Source organism: Telmatherina bonti, assembly GCF_933228915.1.
Source record: "Telmatherina bonti genome assembly, chromosome: 11".
In the NCBI taxonomy this organism is placed as follows: domain Eukaryota; kingdom Metazoa; phylum Chordata; class Actinopteri; order Atheriniformes; family Telmatherinidae; genus Telmatherina; species Telmatherina bonti.
In genome coordinates this window covers 12606488-12625286 of record NC_136629.1, presented here as the reverse complement: position 1 = coordinate 12625286, position 18799 = coordinate 12606488, and the positions used below count along the sequence as shown (strand labels likewise).

General features: G+C 44.8%; 1 protein-coding gene across 1 annotated transcript; it reads right to left on the bottom strand.

Annotated features, from left to right (window-relative positions):
* Window positions 1-87: 87 nt before the first annotated feature.
* On the bottom strand, window positions 88-17932 carry pygb (phosphorylase, glycogen; brain). Its single transcript, XM_079249121.1, has 20 exons — window positions 17583-17932; window positions 15999-16100; window positions 15694-15772; window positions 12156-12259; window positions 11950-12081; window positions 11763-11874; window positions 8828-8910; window positions 8611-8754; window positions 8437-8529; window positions 8161-8307; window positions 7088-7251; window positions 6885-6999; window positions 6713-6814; window positions 6493-6640; window positions 5003-5061; window positions 4780-4921; window positions 4431-4638; window positions 3421-3555; window positions 2106-2172; window positions 88-1132 (listed from the first exon to the last, which is right to left on the bottom strand). Exons 1-20 carry the CDS (start codon window positions 17823-17825, stop codon window positions 968-970), a joined length of 2544 nt encoding a protein of 847 aa, XP_079105247.1. The 5' UTR covers window positions 17826-17932; the 3' UTR covers window positions 88-967.
* Between the last annotated feature and the right edge of the window lie 867 nt (window positions 17933-18799).

Genomic DNA, 18799 nt, shown 5'->3' with positions numbered 1-18799 from the left:
AATGTTTGCAGGTGGAGCTGATGTCACATGACTCGTACAACGTCACTGGTTTCCATTTGGACTTTATTGTATAAAATCTGAGGAGAAAACTGTTTTTTTAATGCGGACGTCCTGTCTGGGACCTTCAGGCCGAGCTGAGGGGGATTCTGGGAGTTTCAGGAACGTCAGCGTTGAATTAAACCAAACATTTTTATCCCATCTGATCCTGAATGAAGCCGGAAATTACTTTTTAAAAGCGAAGCCGGAACATTTAGCTCAGTGGGATTAAGTTGAGTTCTACTGGGTCGGACCCTTGGTCCGGATTTGCAGGAGTTCTGAAGCTCATGCTGCCGCCTGATTGGATGAGCCGAAACATTCTTTATGTCAGAGTTCGGTTCTGGATGCGACACCAGAACTGAACTTGTAACTAGTCAGCAGGACGGGATGATGAGAGGTGAATGGTTAGTTAACGTTAACCAGCGGATATTAATCTGAACATCTTCACGTTCCTGATGTTTAAATAAACGAGCGTCTAGAACAGATTCATCAAGTTTTCATAAGGAGACAAAAAATTTTTTGGGCTTTTAAAATCAGTTTCACAACTACGGACGATTGTTGAGGAGCAGAAAACGATACGAGGCTCATAAAGATGTTCTGGATGACTTCATCTCTTCAGGCCTGAAACCACTCGAGTGAACTTTCTGAGGTTTGTTCGCAGGAAGGACATTCGCTCCGTGGTCTCATGATTCATGTTCGCGTTGCTTTTACGAGTCTGTTCAGACTTGTCACCGAAACCTGGAAAAGCGCCACGTTGTTACTTGGTTACAGACCAAACTGGGTTTATCTGGATGAGCTGCCAGAACCAGGAAAATGTTCAGAATCCCACAACACAAACAGGAAAATGGCATCGCTTCTTGCTAACGGGATGCAGTACACATTCGAGGAGGAAAATGACGGTTTTTGCATCCGATACTCTGCATTCCACTTTTCAACTCCGCGAGTCGAAAGGCGCTTCGTTTGGTGGCGGGATCTTCACGTCGGATGGTTCCACGCCCCAGATCTTGCGGGCGTACTGGGAGATGGTTCTGTCACTGGAGAACTTCCCCGAGGCAGCGATGTTCCGGATCACGGTCCGGGTCCACTCTCTGGGGTTCTACAGGGGGAAAAGTCCATGGAACATCAGAAGTGAAATTAATGAAAAATACTTTATTAAATAGTACTTTATTTTATTACTTTACTTATTTTGTTTTTTTACTTTAACTTTTTTTTATTTACTTATTTACCTTTTATTTATTACTTTTATTTATTTCATTACTTTAACTGGTACTTTATACTTTATTTTAAATGTGACTTTATTTATTACTTTACTTTTATTTGTTTTATTTAATTTAATTTACTTTAATTTACTTTTACTTATTTACCTTTTATTATTTTACTTAAAATAGTAATTTATACTTTATTTTAAATGTGACTTTATTTTATTACTTTATTTATTTACCTTTAATTCATTACTTTTATTTTTAAATGACTTTTTTTTTATATTACTTTAAATATTACTTTATACTTTATTAAAAATCTAGAAGAAACTGCTTTAGTACAGAAAAAATGCTTTCTCCTTTTGTCAGACAGTTTCTCCCTAAAATAAGTCTGCTTTCATATTAAACTGAAGATAATGAAAACACAGGAAATTAAAAGGGAAAAATAGAAAACTAAACTTATTCCAGAGGAAAAACTGTAGCTGCGCAGTAGCCTACTTTGTTTACTGTGAGATCATCTTTCACATGACGTTACATTTATCTGTCAGCTGCTTTAAACTGAATTAAAACATATTTGTAAATGTTGGCATTTTTCTGATTCTTAATATATCTTAATAAATAAATCTTGCAAACTGCAGCTAATAATGAAACTTCATGAAGAGGACGTTACCAGTTAACCTAACATGCATGTCCTCGGCGGGACCGAGTCCTCATACAAATAAAGAAATTTAAAAATCACTTCCTATTTGTCTCAGAGCAACATGTACCTGATCTCTGTGTACACCTTGACCTCCTGCTTCCACTAATATTTTTGTTGAAAAAAAAAAACTTTCCCAAAAAGGTTTGTGCTCTGAAAAGAGACTGGATTACCTTGTACAGCTCCTCAACTCTCGCCTGACAAGTGATGTAGGCTTCATAATCAGCAAACACCTTAAACCTGCAGAGGCAACGTCGGACAGAATGTCAGAAATAATTGCGTTCAATTCAGATACAAACTTCTGGCAGTCTCTGTGCTAAGCTACGCTAACAGTTAATAAGGACTTTCACACACTTCTATTGTTGGTACTGAGCTGCGTATACGCTTAATGAATGCTCAGAGCCTCTCTTTTTTTTAATCTACGTCAACAGTTTGTTTGCTAATAGTGTTTGTGCTTAGCTATGCTAACAGTTTTCCAGTACAGACTCCTTGCTAAGCTACGCTAACAATTTCCTCATACTATGTCTTAGTGTTAAACTGTACCAATAATTTCCGCATATGCTAAACTATGCTAATGATTTCTACCTGTCACAAGTCCTTTTGCAACACTATGCTAACAGTTTCCACCTATGCTAAGCTAAGCTAGCAATTCCTATCCATTACAAGTCCTTGTGTGAAGCTACATTAACTATTTCCACCTACTGGGAGCTACGCTAACAGTTAATAACTACTCTAAGGGCTTTCACCTACTTCTAGTGTTTGTACTGAATTGCGTTAACGCTTAATGAATGCGCAGTCTCCTTTTTTTTTTTTTAAGATCTACGTCAACAGTTTGTATGCTAACAGTGTTTGTGCTAAGCTACGCTAACAATTTCCTCATACTAAGTCTTAGTGTTAAACTGTGCCAATAATTTCCGCATATGCGGAATGAATGCGCAGTCTCCTTTTTTTTTTTTTAATCTACGTCAACAGTTTGTATGCTAACAGTGTTTGTGCTAAGCTATGCTAACAATTTCCTCATACTAAGTCTTAGTGTTAAACTGTGCCAATAATTTCCGCATATGCTAAACTATGCTAATGATTTCTACCTGTCACAATTCCTTTTGCAACACTATGCTAACAGTTTCCACCTATGCTAAGCTAAGCTAGCAATTCCTATCCATTACAAGTCCTTGTGTGAAGCTACATTAACTATTTCCACCTACTGGGAGCGTTTGTAAGTCAGGGATGGGCAACTATGATTCTCGAGGAGTCATGCAGCTTTTCACTGTTTTCCCTGCTCCAATGCACCAGATATTGATGTGCATCCAGAGGAAACATAAAAAACCTGCAGGACTGAAGCTCTTGAGGACCAACTTTGCCCATTACTGTGTTGAGCTCTGACTTCCAGTCTCTGTTTAAACCAGCACCACCGGGTTTGCCTGGCATCCAGCGTCCTGATGCTTCCCATCTCCTGCTAAGCTCAGCTGACGTTTCAGCTGGTGTTACCTGTCATGCTTCATCAACATCTCTGTCAGGTCTTTGAACAGTTCTGGTTCTGCAGGACTGAAGAATCCAGTCTGGATCTGGTCCATGGCCAGTTTCAGCTCCGGCAGACGGTTGTAGTACTCTGTGGCATCGTAACTGCAGGTAACAGGTACTGGTGTCATTTCAGAGCACGTAGAGATGATATAAGATGTAGCAGCGGCAGATGTCCGTGAATCAGGTGGTTTCTGTTTCATCAATGGATTCTAAAACTCAGGCTGGCAACTTTATTGTGTTTCTACATTTTACAACTAATTTAATCACATGGTGGATGATTGACATCGAGTGACCTCCGAGCTGCCTGTAGCTAAGAGCTAACTGAGCTAACCTGGAGAAAACAGGAGCTAACCAGCTAATGGAGGGAAGCGGGCTAAAGCTTACCAGCTAAAGCTTAGTCACGTTGTTAACCAGCTAAAAACCGCGGTTCTATGTTCTTCTGACTTGAAGCGGGAGATCGGGTACCTGTCCATCAAAAGGACACGCCCCTAAATATGCTGAATTTCAAAATTAAATTACTTTTAAATGGGCGAGTTACAAAAAAATTCACTCCCCCTACAGTTGTCATGAAGGTAAACCTGACCTATTAAACTGAAAATGGATTTTTGAACCAGGCTGTGAACATGTATATTTCTGCTGTGAACATGTTTATTTCTGCTGTAAACATGTATATTTCTGCTGTGAACATGTTTTTTTCTACTGTGAAGTTGGTCTTTTTAACATGGGAGTCTATGGAGATGTCAGAGAATTTCCCGTATTTTAATATCCAATACTTGACAGGTATGATAAAAGGTGAAGGTAAACGACTTAAATACCATATAAAAGGTAATTATTTTGAAGTTCAAAACAGTAAATTGAATATTTGACAACCTGACGGAAAGTGATGATAAAAAACGATCCTTAGTGACATTGAATGGAATTTTCATTGATTATTTTCCCATTAATTTCATCTCTGTGAGGAGAGGAAGTGACCTCACCCCTTCCTGTCTAGCTCCTCCACGTCCTCCACCCTCATGCCAAAGATAAAGAGGTTTTCTTCGCCAGCCTCCTCGGCCATCTCCACCGTGGCACCGTCCATGGTGCCGATGGTCAGCGCGCCGTTCAGCATGAACTTCATGTTTCCTGTCCCGGATGCTTCGGTTCCGGCCGTGGAGATTTGCTCGGACAAGTCTGCAGCTGGGATCACTGGACCAGAACCGGGAGAATCAGTGTGAAGGTTCTGCATCTGTGTGTAAACTACCGTTGGGTTCCCACGACAACACAAAGCCTGAAGAAAAACCCTGAAATGGGTCCAGATCCAGGACTGTGATGGTTCTGAGGTCTCACCTCTCTCAGCCAGTGAAACTCTGTAGTTCTCCAGGAAGATGACTTTCAGCTTGTCCCCCACTGCCGGGTCGTTATTGATCACCTGACCCACCGATGTGATCAGTTTAATGATCATCTTTGCCATGTGGTACCCAGGAGCTGCCTGCAGGGGGCGACACAGTTCAAGCACATGAGACTCACGCAGGCAGTTTTCTAACTTTAGTTAGGAAACAGGAAGCGGCACCTTCCCTCCGATGATCACCGTCCGGGGAACAAATGGCCTGTTGGGCTGAAGTTTGATCCCTGAAAAAGAAAAAGAAAAACTTCAGTCTCCACACAGACGGCAAGTTTACGTCTCATCTCATCACGTGTGCGCTGTACATGAAACATTAAAAACATCCAAGAAAACTTTAAAAAGACAGAAGAAGAAAAATCACAAAGAAATCGAAGAAAAGGAATATTAAAATGATGAAAAGCAAAAATAAGTTAAATCTGGTCTAGTAACTGGTCTGGTCCCTGGTCTGATCCTGGGACTGGTCCCAGGACTGGACTCTGGTCTCGTCCCTGGTCTGGATTCCGGTCTGGACTCTGGTCTGATCCTGGGACTGGACTGTTGTGTGGTCCGTGGTCTGGACTCGCTGATCTGAGTCTGGATCTAGGAGCTCTGCAGGTTTATTTTAAATCATTTGTTGCTTTTTTATTTACTGATTATTTCATTTTATTTATATTTTTTTTATTGTGTATTTATTGTTTTTTTATTACCTATTTATTGTGATTATTACTTTGTATTTACTGCAGTTTTCGGATCGTCCATATTTTAGTTTTTTATTTTGTGTTTTATTTGTACAGCAAACTGTTTATAAACTGTTCTGTGAAAAACAAACTGAATTTGCTTTAGATTCTCTGAATGTATCACAGATGCATTCTGGGATTCTGTAAACCACCAGTAGGGTTTAATAATCTGAATGGAAACCAGTATGAACAGGTTCCAAGTTAAACCAGCTGCAGCATCTCGATGAGCTGCAGATGTTTAGTCCAAACCTTTCAGTAATCCAGTCTCCTTGTTTTACTGAGAAGCCTTGTTAAACGACCATTCCAGTAACCCAGTCTCCTGGTTTTACTGGGAAGTCTTGTTAAATGACTAATCCAATAGGCCACTGTACTGGTAAATGACAATTCCAGTAATCCAGTCTAATGGTTTTACTGGGAATTCCTGGCAAACGACCACTGCAGTAATGCTGTCTGGAGATGAATGCTGGAGTTTGTACTGGTCTTTCTGGGAGTCTAAACTTTTCATCCTGTTGACGTTTCCGTGGTAAAAAGCTTCTTTGTGAAGCTTTGATGCTGAAAGTCGGATCTGAGTCCAGCAACACTCCGAAGTTGCCAGACCTGCTCAATGGTTTTAAGAGCCCGAGTCTCCAGGTGTTTACTGACAAGGACCGAAACGCTAAAATCCAGCAGAACCAGGACTGATCCAGGGCCAGAATCAGCCGTTTAAGACTTTAAACAGAACTGTTTCAGGTCTGTGACGTGGTCCGAAGATAAATATCTGCAACATCAGACTGCAGATCATCTCAGCTTCCTCATGTCATCATCCTCCAGGCGAAGCAGTGATCCACCTCACATCCCTCACGGTGTTTCTTCCTCATGGTTTGTCTTTGGCCAGTATTCATTATAACCACAATACAAACAAAGTACTGACGTTAGGCGTGAAGGAGCACTCTGGCGTCTTACGGTTGTAGAGCGTGATGGCGTGGAGGCAGTTCAGCAGCTGCCTCTTGTACTCATGGATCCTCTTCACCTGGACATCAAAGATGGAGTCTGAGTTCACCTTCAGCTGGTTCTCTTTCTGCAGGAAGGAGGCGAACTTCAGCTTGTTCTCCTGCGAGAACAGAGGACGGCTGTTAGAGGACAGAGAGACCAGACTGGATCTCTATGGTGGACCAGTTTGCACCTGTTTGACTGTTGCCACATCTCTGATGAAGGACTCGTCGTCCACAAACTGCAGGATGTTCTTCAGCTCATGGAGGTCTGTGAGGAAACCTTCTCCGATCCTCTGCAGACAGAGAGACGACAAGCTCGAACTGGTTGCCATGACAACGGCAGCAGAACCCGCGCAGACCTACCTCGGAGACGACTTCGGCCAGGCCCGGGTTGCACAGCAGCAGCCAGCGGCGCGGAGTGATCCCGTTGGTTTTGTTCTGAAACTTCTCAGGATCCACCTGGTGAAAGTCCTTAAACCTGCAGAAGAAGAAGAAACAAACGGCGAAGGTCTCAGAACGCCGTCGCAGACCAGATCATCGGTGACATGACGCGTCCGTGAACTCACACAGTGTTCTTGACGATGTCCGAATGGATCTGAGCCACGCCGTTGACGGCGTGAGATCCAACCACACACAGGTGAGCCATGTTGATCCTCTTCGGGTCGCCCTCCTCGATCAGAGACATCCGCCGCAGACGGTCCACGTCGCCCGGAAACATGGCCGCTATCCTCTAACACGCAAACACAGAGGCTCAGAGCACGCAGCAGAACCCTACAGAACCCAGCAGAACCCTACACAGCCAGACAGAACCAAGCACAACTCTACAGAACCCAGCAGAACCCTACACAACCAGACAGAAACCAGCACAACCCTACAGAACCCTACACAACCAGACAGAAACCAGCACAACCCTACAGAACCCAGCAGAGCCCAACAGAACTTTACAGAACCCAGCAGAACCCTACACAGCCCAACAGAACCCAGCAGAGTCCTACAGAACCCTACACAGCCCGACAGAACCCAGTAGAACCCAGCAGAACCCTACACAGCCAGACAGAACCCAGCACAACCCTACAGAACCCAGCAGAGCCCAACAGAACTCTACAGAATCCAGCAGAACCCTACACAGCCCAACAGAACCAAGCAGAGTCCTACAGAACCCAGCAGAACCCTAAAGAATCCAGCAGAACGCTACACAGCCCAACAGAACCCAGCAGAACCCTATAGATCCCAACAGAACCCTGCAGTACCCAACACAGCCTGACAGAACCCAGCAGAACCCTACAAAGCCCAGCAGAGCCTGACAGAACCTAGCAGAACACTACAGAACCTAACAAAACCCAGCAGAACCCTACACAGCACGACAGAACCCTACACAGCCCGACAGAACCAAGCACAATGCTACAGAACCTGAAAGAACCCAAATGAATGCTACAGAGGCTTGGAGACGGTCTGACAGAACCCAGCAAAGCCCAACAGAACGCTACAGAACCCGGCAAAAACACTACAGAGCACTGCAGAACCAAAAGAACCCGAAAGAATGCTACACAACCTTGCAGAGAACCCTGCAAATTATGTCCAGAACCCAGTAGAACCCAGTAGAACTCAACAGAACCCAGTAGAACTCTGGCATTCTTACGTCCAGGTGTCTCTGGTTGATCTCGTAGACGATCTGCAGGTGTCGAGGCAGCAGATGTTCGAACATGTAAACGGGCCACCGCTCCAACGCCTCGGGCAGAACCGTGTGGTTGGTGTACGCACATGTACGGCAGGTGATGTCCCAGGCCTACACACACACACACACACACACACACACACACACACACACACACACACACACACACACACACACACACACAGAGATCAGTCCCATGCTCTAAAAACCCTGATGTGTCCTCACGTCTCTAACGCAGACCTTGTCCCAGTCCAGCTTCTCAATGTCCACCAGGATCCGCATCAGTTCTGGGATGGCGAGAGCCGGGTGGGTGTCGTTCAGCTGGATCGCCACCTGACAACCACAGAAGAAGAAACGCGAAGTTTTATAGTGAGAGCAGAGCTGTTCTCTTCTTCTTCTTCTTCAGTTTCTCACCTTTTCAGGAAACGTGTCGAAAGACGTCCGGACAGGGTCTCTACAGCCAATCTTGGAGGACTTGAACCTGCGGATGATGTCCTGCAGCGTGGCGGCGACCACAAAGTATTCCTGCTTCAGACGCAGCTCCTTCCCTTCAAAGAACTACAAACACAAATAGATCCCATCAGTCGGAGTGTGTTCGGCAGTCCGGATGTTCGGGTCGGCTCAGACTCACGTTGTCGTTGGGGTACAGGACTCTGGAGATGTTCTCGGCCAGGTTTCGGTCCAGAACTGCTTCAATGTAATCGCCCATGTTAACTGCAGCAGACAGAGTGACAGTCAGAGGACAGAATCAGAATAGAACCAGGACCAGATCTCCACATGTGGTTCTGAATGTGGCCTTCAAGCTTCCTGGTCCAAATGGTTCTTCATGTCCCGACTTCACTTTTACACAAAAAGACAAACTAAGGAAGACAAACTTCCACGTTAACAAGTGTGTGTTCTATTCTAGTCATTTAGCACACACTGTTCTCCAAAGGGACTTACACTTGAGAGTGAGAACAACACGAACAAGAAAACAAACAGTCATAATTAAGGGCCAATCATACCGCTGTGAGTCCAGCTGGACGCAGATTCTGTGTATTGTTCGTCACAGCCATAGACCGTATATGAAAGATGGACGGAGCCTCTGGCGGTTAAAAGTGAAGCCTATGCGGAAGTGCATAAAACTGCAGTTCCCCCATCATCCACTAGGGGCTCCAAAACAGAGCAAATCCCCATAGACTCCCATGTTAAAAAGACCAACTTCACAGCAGGAATAAACATGTTTACAGCCTGGTTCAAAAATAAATTTTTTCAGGTTTACCTTCATAACTGTGGGGGGAGTGAATTTTTTTCTAACTCGCACTAAAAAAGTAATTTAATCTCAAAATTCTGCATATTTAGGGGCGTGTCCTTTTGATTGACAGGTACCCGATCTCCCGCTTCAAGTAAGAACGTAGAACAACCGTGGTTTTTAGCCGGTTAACAACGTGACTTAGTTTTAGCCCGCTTACCTCCGTTAGCTGGTTAGGTCCTGTTATCTCCGGTTAGCTCTTAACTACATAAAGCTTAGTTCGCTCGATGTCAATCACCCACCATGACGCTCACAGCCCCCCTCTCAGCTCCACCTCTTTGCCCATATTTGTATTTTTTCCGGGTGAGATGACGCACATGCCTCTGCCAAGATGGCGATGGTAGGAACCGCCCACCGAGCTTCAATTCAGCTCCTCAGAAACCTACGGGTGACGTCACGGAGACTACGTCCATCTCTATATACATTCTATGGTCGCAGCGCAGTTTTTGTGTTTTCTTTCCATCCCCTCCCGGCAATAGTCGCCTTGTTCAATTATGAGATCATGATTCATCACACGATATCGTCTTGGAAAAACACAGCTTATTAGAGGTGGGAAAATTGAATAGAAAAATCAAATATCTGGATTTTTTTGCTCCACAATTTTAAAATAAATTTTTTTGGGGGTTAAAAAAAAATATTTTTTTAAATAAATAAAAATCATCCATTAAAAAATTGGTTAGCTTTATTGTTTTTATTGATCATTTTACTTGTCTTCTTGGCCATGATAGCAGCAGAATGATGGTGTGGCTACTGTGTTGTTTTTTCCAAATTGAAATCAAGAAATGACAAGTAAAAAAAGATTTGTGCATTTTTTGTTTTTAATCTACAAAAATCCGCCGCATATCCGACAATATTGAAGAATTGTGAGAAAGTCTGCATTGATTTAACCCCACATAGTGGTGGTAATGCTTGCTGTCTTTCACTGGTAGAGCGAAACTGTGGAGAGGGAGTGTAGCTCTGGATTGACGAGTGACAGGTAGACAGGTTTACACTGTTTTGTAAGCCAGAAGCAAAGCTTTGGATTTGATGTGCTACAACTGGAAGCCAGTGGAGAGCTATTAAATGCGGAGTAAAATGAGCTCTTTTGGGTTGGTTGAAGACCAGATGTGTTGTAGCATCTGAATCATCTGCAGAGGTTTAACCAAGCATGCAGGCAGACCTGCCTGTGAGGAGTTACAGTAATTGATGCGTGAAACGATCAGAGCTTGAACCAAAAGCTGTCGTGTGTTATGTCAGGTAAGGTCTGATTCTCTTGATGTTGTAGAGAGAAAATTAGCAAATACATGCAACAAGGCAGCATGATTCCAGGAAGCAGACATAGGTACAAGTGCAATCGAGTCAAACTTTGCAGTTGATAAGGAAGGATTGGTTGGACAGACAATGGCCTTATTTACATGAGTTTTAATTCCGAATAAAAGGTAAATCCGCTATAAAAGGGTAAAAAATGGCACCTAATTCTGAATGAAAAAGTCAATTTGGAATTAAACTTGATTACAAAGTAATTGGCTGGTTTATTCACATTTTAAATCCGAAATGATTAAGTTAATTCCGATCATTCCGCACATGCTCCTTACCTTTTCCCGTCCGTGCGTTGTTTCGCCTCCCGTGGTCAGTGGTCTATTTTACATCTCGTTCTCAGTTGTAGAAAAAAGTGAAGTAGCATGCTCGTGTTAAGCTGGTCCTTCAAAATTATTATCTAAATAATGGGAAAACTGGTTCTCATTATGTAGTTTTCCATGTTACGACTGAAAAGACGACAAGCAGGAAGCATATTTTATTTCCTGTGCACATCAGTACGTCATGTTTGCCCTCAGTCCAATAGGAACCCTTCCCAACACGCAGCTCTAAAGTGGAATTAAGTAAGGATGCGTTTTCATGTAAACCCACAGGGGAATACGGTTATTCTGAATACTTTAATTTATAATTGTTTAATTCCAAATTAAGAAAACATCGTAACTGTCCTCAATGAGCTCGGTCTGGGACAGATTGAGCTGAAGGTGGCCAGCCTTCATCCATGCAGAGATATCAGCAAGGCAAGATGATATTCTTAGTGAAATGGTTGTGTCTTCCGTTGGGAAGGACAGGAAAAGCTGAGTGTCATCTGCATAGTAGTGGTAGCCATGAGAGCTAATGACCCCACCAAGTGAAAAGGTGTGCAGTGAAAAGAGATATAGTTCATGTGCGTGTGTTCATGCATGCGTGTGTGTGTGTCTGTGTGTGTGTGTGTGTGTGTGTGTGTGTGTGTGTGAGAGAACTGATGAGTGGTCAAACGTACAGTTCTGCAGATTAAAGTCATTAGGTGCTTTTGCAGACCACAGCCTCATTGTGTTGACAGTGTTGTTACGGTAACCAGGAATTGGAGTGTCGTAGGGCATCGCCATCACCACCTAAACAAGTGATTGGTTGATAAATCGTTTCAGCTTTGAGCATTAACCCCCCCGGTGTCTGTGTGTGGATCTCACCTGAGTATCGACCCACTTCATCCCACTCTCTGTGTTCTGCACTTGGCCGTAGAAATGAATTGGCAGCATGTACTCCGGCCTCGCCTTCTCCCAGGGGTTTCCATACCGCAGCCAATCATCCGCCTCCTCCACCTAGAGGGGGCGGAGCAACATGTCAACTGTTTAGCCAATGGCATCCAGAGCCCACCTCGTGCAAGTGGCCGTACCTGCCAACCGTTCTTGATCTTCTGGTTGAAGATGCCGAACTCGTAACGGATCCCGTAACCGTACGCTGCAAGGCCGAGCGTTGCCATGGAATCCAAAAAACAAGCTGCAGAGGACAAGAAGAGGACGTCTTAGTCAACCCTCCTTCAACTCTCACCTTCAACAGAGCTCCCCAGGACTCGTTGGTGGACACCAGCAGTGAGGGATGCCGTCAAGCTGTAGAAGAAGTCCTATCGGGCCTTCTTGGCCTGTGGGACTCCGGAGGCAGCTGATGGGTACCGACAGGCTAAGCGGCATGTGGCTTCGGCTGTCGCCAAGGCAAAAACTCAGGCATGGGAGGAGTTCGGCGAGGCCATGGAGAAAGACTTCCAGACGGCTTCGAGGCGATTCTGGTCCACCATCCGGCAGCTCAGGAAGGGGAAGCAGTGCTCCATCGACACTGTGTACAGTGGAGATGGGGAGCTTCTGACCTCAACTTGGGACATTGTGGGTCGGTGGAAGGAGTACTTCGAAAACCTCCTCAATCCTACCAACACGTCTTCCGATGAGGAGGCAGAGCTGGTGGACTCAGGGGTGGACTCTCCTATCTCTGGGGCTGAAGTCGCTGAGGTGGTCAAAAAGCTCCTTGGCGGCAAGGCCCCGGGGGTGGACGAGATCCGCCCGGAGTTCCTTAAGGCTCTGGATGCCGTGGGGCTGTCCTGGCTGACACGCCTCTGCAGCATCGCGTGGACATCGGGGGCAGTGCCGCTGGATTGGCAGACTGGGGTGGTGGTCCCCCTTTTTAATCACACTGAGGAGTGTGATTCCCCAATACAGGGGAATCACACTTCTCAGCCTCCCTGGTAAGGTCTATTCAGGGGTCCTGGGGAGGCGGGTCCGCCGGATAGTCGAATCTCGGATTGAGGAGGAGCAGTGCGGTTTTCGTCCTGGCCGTGGAACAGTGGACCAGCTCTATACCCTCTTTGGGGTCCTGGAGGGGGCATGGGAGTTTGCCCAACCAGTCTACATGTGCCTTGTGGACCTGGAGAAGGCATTCAACCGTGTCCCCCGGGGGCTCCTGTGGGGGGTACTCCGGGAGTATGGGGTACCGGACCCCCTTGTGCGAGCTGTCCGGTCCCTGTACGACAGGTGTCAGAGCTTGGTCCGCATTGCCGGTAGTAAGTCTGATTCGTTTCCAGTGAGGGTTGGACTCCGCCAAGGCTGCCCTTTATCACCGATTCTGTTCATAACTTATATGGACAGAATTTCTAGGCGCAGCCGAGGTGTTGAGGGGATCCGGCTCGGTGGCCTCAGGATTGGGTCCCTGCTTTTTGCAGATGACGTGGTCCTGTTGGCTTCATCTGGTTGTGATCTCCAGCTCTCACTTGAGCGATTCGCAGCCGAGTGTGAAGCGGCCGGGATGGGAATCAGCACCTCCAAATCTGAGACCATGGTCCTCAGTCGGAATAGGGTGGTTTATCCTCTCCAGGTCGGGAGTCAGGTCCTGCCTCAAGTGGAGGAGTTTAAATATCTCGGGGTCTTGTTCACGAGTGAGGTAAGGATGGAGCGTGAGATCGACAGACAGATCGGTGCGGCGTCTGCAGTAATGCGGACTCTGTGCCGGTCTGTCATGGTGAAGAAGGAGCTGAGCCAGAAGGTGAAGCTCTCGATTTACCAGTCGATCTACGTTCCTACCCTCACCTATGGTCATGAGCTGTGGGTCGTGACCGAAAGAACAAGATCTCGTATACAGGCGGCTGAAATGAGTTTCCTCCGCAGGGTGGCCGGGCTTCTCCCTTAGAGATAGGGTGAGGAGCTCAGTCATCCGGGAGGGGCTCAGAGTAGAGCTGCTGCTCCTCCGCATCGAGAGGAACCAGTTGAGGTGGCTCGGGCATCTGGTCAGGATGCCTCCTGGACGCCTCCCTGGTGAGGTGTTCCAGGCATGTCCCTCTGGGAGGAGACCCTGGGGAAGACCCAGGACACGCTGGAGGGATTATATCTCTCGGCAGGCCTGGGAACGCCTTGGGAACCCCCCCTGCAGAGTTGGCAAATGTGGCTGGGGAGAGGGAAGTCTGGGCTTCCCTGTTTAGGCTGCTGCCCCCGCGACCCGACCCTGGAAAAGCGGCACGAAGACGAGACGAGACGTATTTACAGATTTACAGGCGTGAGTCATTTTAGAAGCTGTCCAGGGTGTACTCTGCCTTTCGCCCGAGGACTGCTGGGATAGGTTCCAGCTTCCCCGCGACCCTTCATCGGATTAAGTGGTTTGGATAATGAATCAATGAATGAACGAATGAGTCATTTTAGATTTCACTGCCAGGAGAACAGTTTGACTATGCTCGGAGTTTAGTTTGTACTGGTCTCTCATGCTTGTTAAAACTGAAAAATGTTCAATTCTTCATGCTTTATACTTATTATGTTTATTTTCTTTGTATTGAGCTGCATGAAACAGACTGCTGCTGCAACCTGTTTATTCAGAGTTAACACTGACATTTTGTGCAGTCGGTATCCTGAAACGCACTGCAGCATTTTGTTTTATATCAGTATTATAAGTGTTATGTGGGTTTGTTCTGTTGCATCTCAGCTGCTCATCCACCAGCTGATGGACGCATCATTTCATCTCTGGAAAGGTGTATTTACTGGAATCCAGTTTTCTGTGGTGAAACATTGACTTCAACACGTTAACCTGGTATCTGATGCAGAGTGAAGCGTGGAAGTCCTACTGTAACTAAGATACTGTTGAAAACTTAAAATGAATTTAAAGCTGCACTTTTTTCTTTTTTTGTTCTGCTTTTCACAGTGGAGACGCCTAATGTAAAACTTTTTCTGGTGAAAGGTGAATTTACCTGATGCCACAGTTGTTCATCTTTATTTAACCAGGAAATAGAAACAAAAGAGTCATGATGAACGCCACTACATGGAACACGGCAGTGATCTGCAGCTCTGTTTACCAGCTGGTCCGGCTGCTTGTTCATGTATGTTCATGTGAACCTCCCCCCTCCTCTCTATAAAACCTTTGCAGACATTGTTCCACCAGAATCGGACAGGCTGCACCAGGAGAGGTTTCATAAGACTTGTGTGGCTCCATCTTTTAACAAAACCTGTAATCTCACCAATTCCAGAAACAGGCATTGAGGCAGCAGACCGCTTCAATTTTAGACGTGTAAAGCTGCTCAGTCTGGTTTATGCAGGTATTCATTTATTTATTTTCTTCCCCTAAGAGTTGACTGTCGGTCTGTATAACCAGCAACATCCCTGCATGAGTTATGGGGAAGCACGTTAGTTCTGTGTGTGTATGAAAGTATGAACATGCAAGTGTGTGTGCAGATGTGGGTGTATGCAGATCGGTGGATATGATATTATTTTCACATTCTTTGCTGTTTGCTACTTCCCCCTTATTCTGTTCACAACACCAGATATGTTGAGTCTGTTTCCAGTTTTAATGGTTTCTGGATGGCAGGAATGGAAAAGTACTGAAAAATTTGTACTTAAGTAAAAGTATCTTTACTTTGCTTAAATTATACTCAAGTAATAGTTCACATTAAAAATCTAAAATATCACCTGCCAGCCGTCCCAGTCCACCATTTCCCAGACCAGCATCCTCTTCTATCTCCTCCAGGTCTTCAATGTCCAAACCCAACTACACACACACACACACACACACACACACACACACACACACACACACACACACACACACACACACACACACAGACAGAGTCCTGTTATCAGTGTGTGATGTTTTGAGTTCAAACTATGAGGAAGTTAAAGGAGGAAACACTGAAAAGCTTCAACACACTTTCAAACGTAAGAGGACACACACACCAGTGCTTCCCACACACACACACACACACCAGGGCTGTTACCTGGTAGATGGCTTCATCGCAGGCGTTCTCCAGGCCGAGGTTGACCATGGTGTTCTGCAGAGCTCGGCCCATGTAGAACTCCAGAGACAGGTAGTAGACCCTCTGGAGACATTTAAATCATATAGAATTCATATAAATCCTCACATTTATTCCCCAGTAGGAACCTGAACTGGACCAGATCCAGAACCAGTCCTGGTCACCAGACAGACCACATCTGGTTCCCAGTCTACACTCACACCAGTCCAAATCTTCACGACCAAAACCAGGAGACCATGATGGGCCAGAAAGTCACACTAAGTCTAGCTGAGGATCAGCTGGGAAGGCTGTCACCATGGTAACCAATAAAACAGATGAGAATCGGATTTTCAGGTTGATCTCACCTAACAATCAGAAATAATACTTTAAAACTGAAAAAAAAAAAGATTAAAAATCCAAACAAACACGTTTAATCCTCAAAACTCTGCTGGATCACCGGCGCCCCCTAACTAGCGCCGCCATCGTCTGCCTCAGGAGTAGGCTACTCCGGTCCTCAAGACCCACAGTCCGGCAAATGTTAGGAGTTTCCCTGCTGCAACACACCTGATACACATCAGACCTAATCAGCAGACATTTGCAGAGCTTCACATCAAACTCTGCACAAGTCTGCTAGTTAGCCTTTGATGTAAATCAGACCTGTTCAGTGTTTCTGGGTCACTAAACTCAGAAAAGCTGTAAAGCAGGAAGTTTTTATGATAAAACGTAGAAAATGAACGTAGACTTTCAGGACTGAAAAAACAAACCGAGACCACTTCCTGGTCACAGGACAGCAATTTGTGTCCCCTCAGATCATGCTGCTGTCATCCTTCGGCTCCTTCATTTCTTCTGGACTCAAACTACTGGAGGACCAGGCGTAAAATCAGTCAAGACTTTAGAGAAACAAACTTTCCCTCCACTTATTAAAAGTTCGCTTTATTTTTCTGCAGCTGAACCTAACAAAACCCCAAACTCCCAGCTGCTTGCCTTCTTCCTCGTCAGGATTAGAAATCATGGAAATAAACTTCAAACTAACTTAATTCAGTCTCATGTAACTTATTAAAATACTGAAAAACTTCATATTTAATTATTACAGAAAGGAAACTGTGCTTTCATCTGGAAAACTGGACAGAACTTTGTCCACTTTCTCCTTTCAGGATGCCACGAAGGTCATTTCTAAAGTCAAGCCAGACTCCATTGACAGATATAGTAATTTATGGTTGTATTGATAATAACACAATTTCATAAAGTATTAAACAATGTTAATTTATTCTTGATATCCTCTGAATAAATCGGCATGCCTTGTAGAAGTAAACATGAATGCATGACCAGGAAACCATGATTTAAACTTCTCATCTCTGCTGTCAACAAGCCTCTGCAGGAGGCAAAGTTTTCCAGCTTTATTTTCATTTTCTATAAAACGCAGTGAAATTTATGCCGAATCCGCGTTTAATGCTCCAACATCCAGAAACCAATCGGCTGCACTTCGTAGAAAGTCACGGAACTTTCTGTCTGTCTGCCGACTTCTGCAACTTTCTGCAGGCAGGAAACAAGGAAACACGGCCGGGGTACCTTCGGGTCCTTCTCGTAGTAGTACTGCTGGGTCCTGATCCAGCGGCCCACCAGGTGGTCCCGGACGGTGTGGGCCAAGGCAAAGTAGTAGTCCCGAGGTGTTGCCACATTTCTGTCCTTCACCAGCGTGAAATGCAGGTGTCGGTTAAAACTTCGCTTGATCTCCGCCACGTCCCCGAGCCCCGCGATGCCTCGGATGCTGATCTGCTTCCGCTTCTCGTGGTCGGTCAGCGGAGCTGCCATGTTTTCCCAGAACAACCGGCTGAAGGAGTGCGAGGTTCGGCCTGAGCAACGAGTGAGGTCCGCCGACGAACACCTGACAGGTGGAGCACGAGAACATCGGCAGCCCCGCCCACGCACGTACTTCCCGATGTTCTGGGGCGGAGACTTGACATGGGAAGGGCGGAGCTTAGTGTGGAACGTTTTAAAAGAGGTCTCACTCTGATGGTTTTTCAGAAGTGAAAACCGCCAACCAGTTGCTACCAGGGGTGGGAAAATCAAATCGAATAATCGAAAATCGGGTTTTTTTGCTTCACAATTTTAAAATCGTTCATTTATTCATTCAATCATTCATTAATTAATTTTCCTAACTGCTTAATCCAATTCAGCTGGAGCGGAAGCCTATCCCAGCAGTCTTGGGGCGAAAGGCAGGGTACTGGACAGCTCGCCAGTCCATCGGTTTTAAAATCGATTTTTTTTTCAACAAAAAAAACCTTTTTTTTTTTTTTTAACAACAACAACAAAAAATTTTCAATAAATAAAAATAATCCATTATAAATTTTTTTTAGTCATTTTTGTTCATATTGATCTTTTAACTTGTCTTCTTGGGCGTTATAGCAGAAGAATGATGATCTCTCTACTGTGTTGTTTTTTCCTCTCTGAAATTAACAAAAATGACGAGCAAAAAAAATAAGTTTTATACATTTATTTTGTTTTGAATTTACAAAAATCAGCAATATTCTGAGAATCGCAATTTAAATCACATCAGCACCCAAAAAAAATCAGAATTGAATCAAATCGGGACAAAAGCATATCGTCACACCCCTAGTGCCTACTGTCTCTAGGCCAGCTGGTTGAAACATTCCTATGAAAACACAGAGGATTATTTTGCATTTATGAGGTTTGCTTCACAATTTTAAAATCGATTTTTTTGTTTAAAAGAAAAAATAGATTTTTTTTAAATAAATAAAAATAATCCATTATAAATTTTTTTGTCA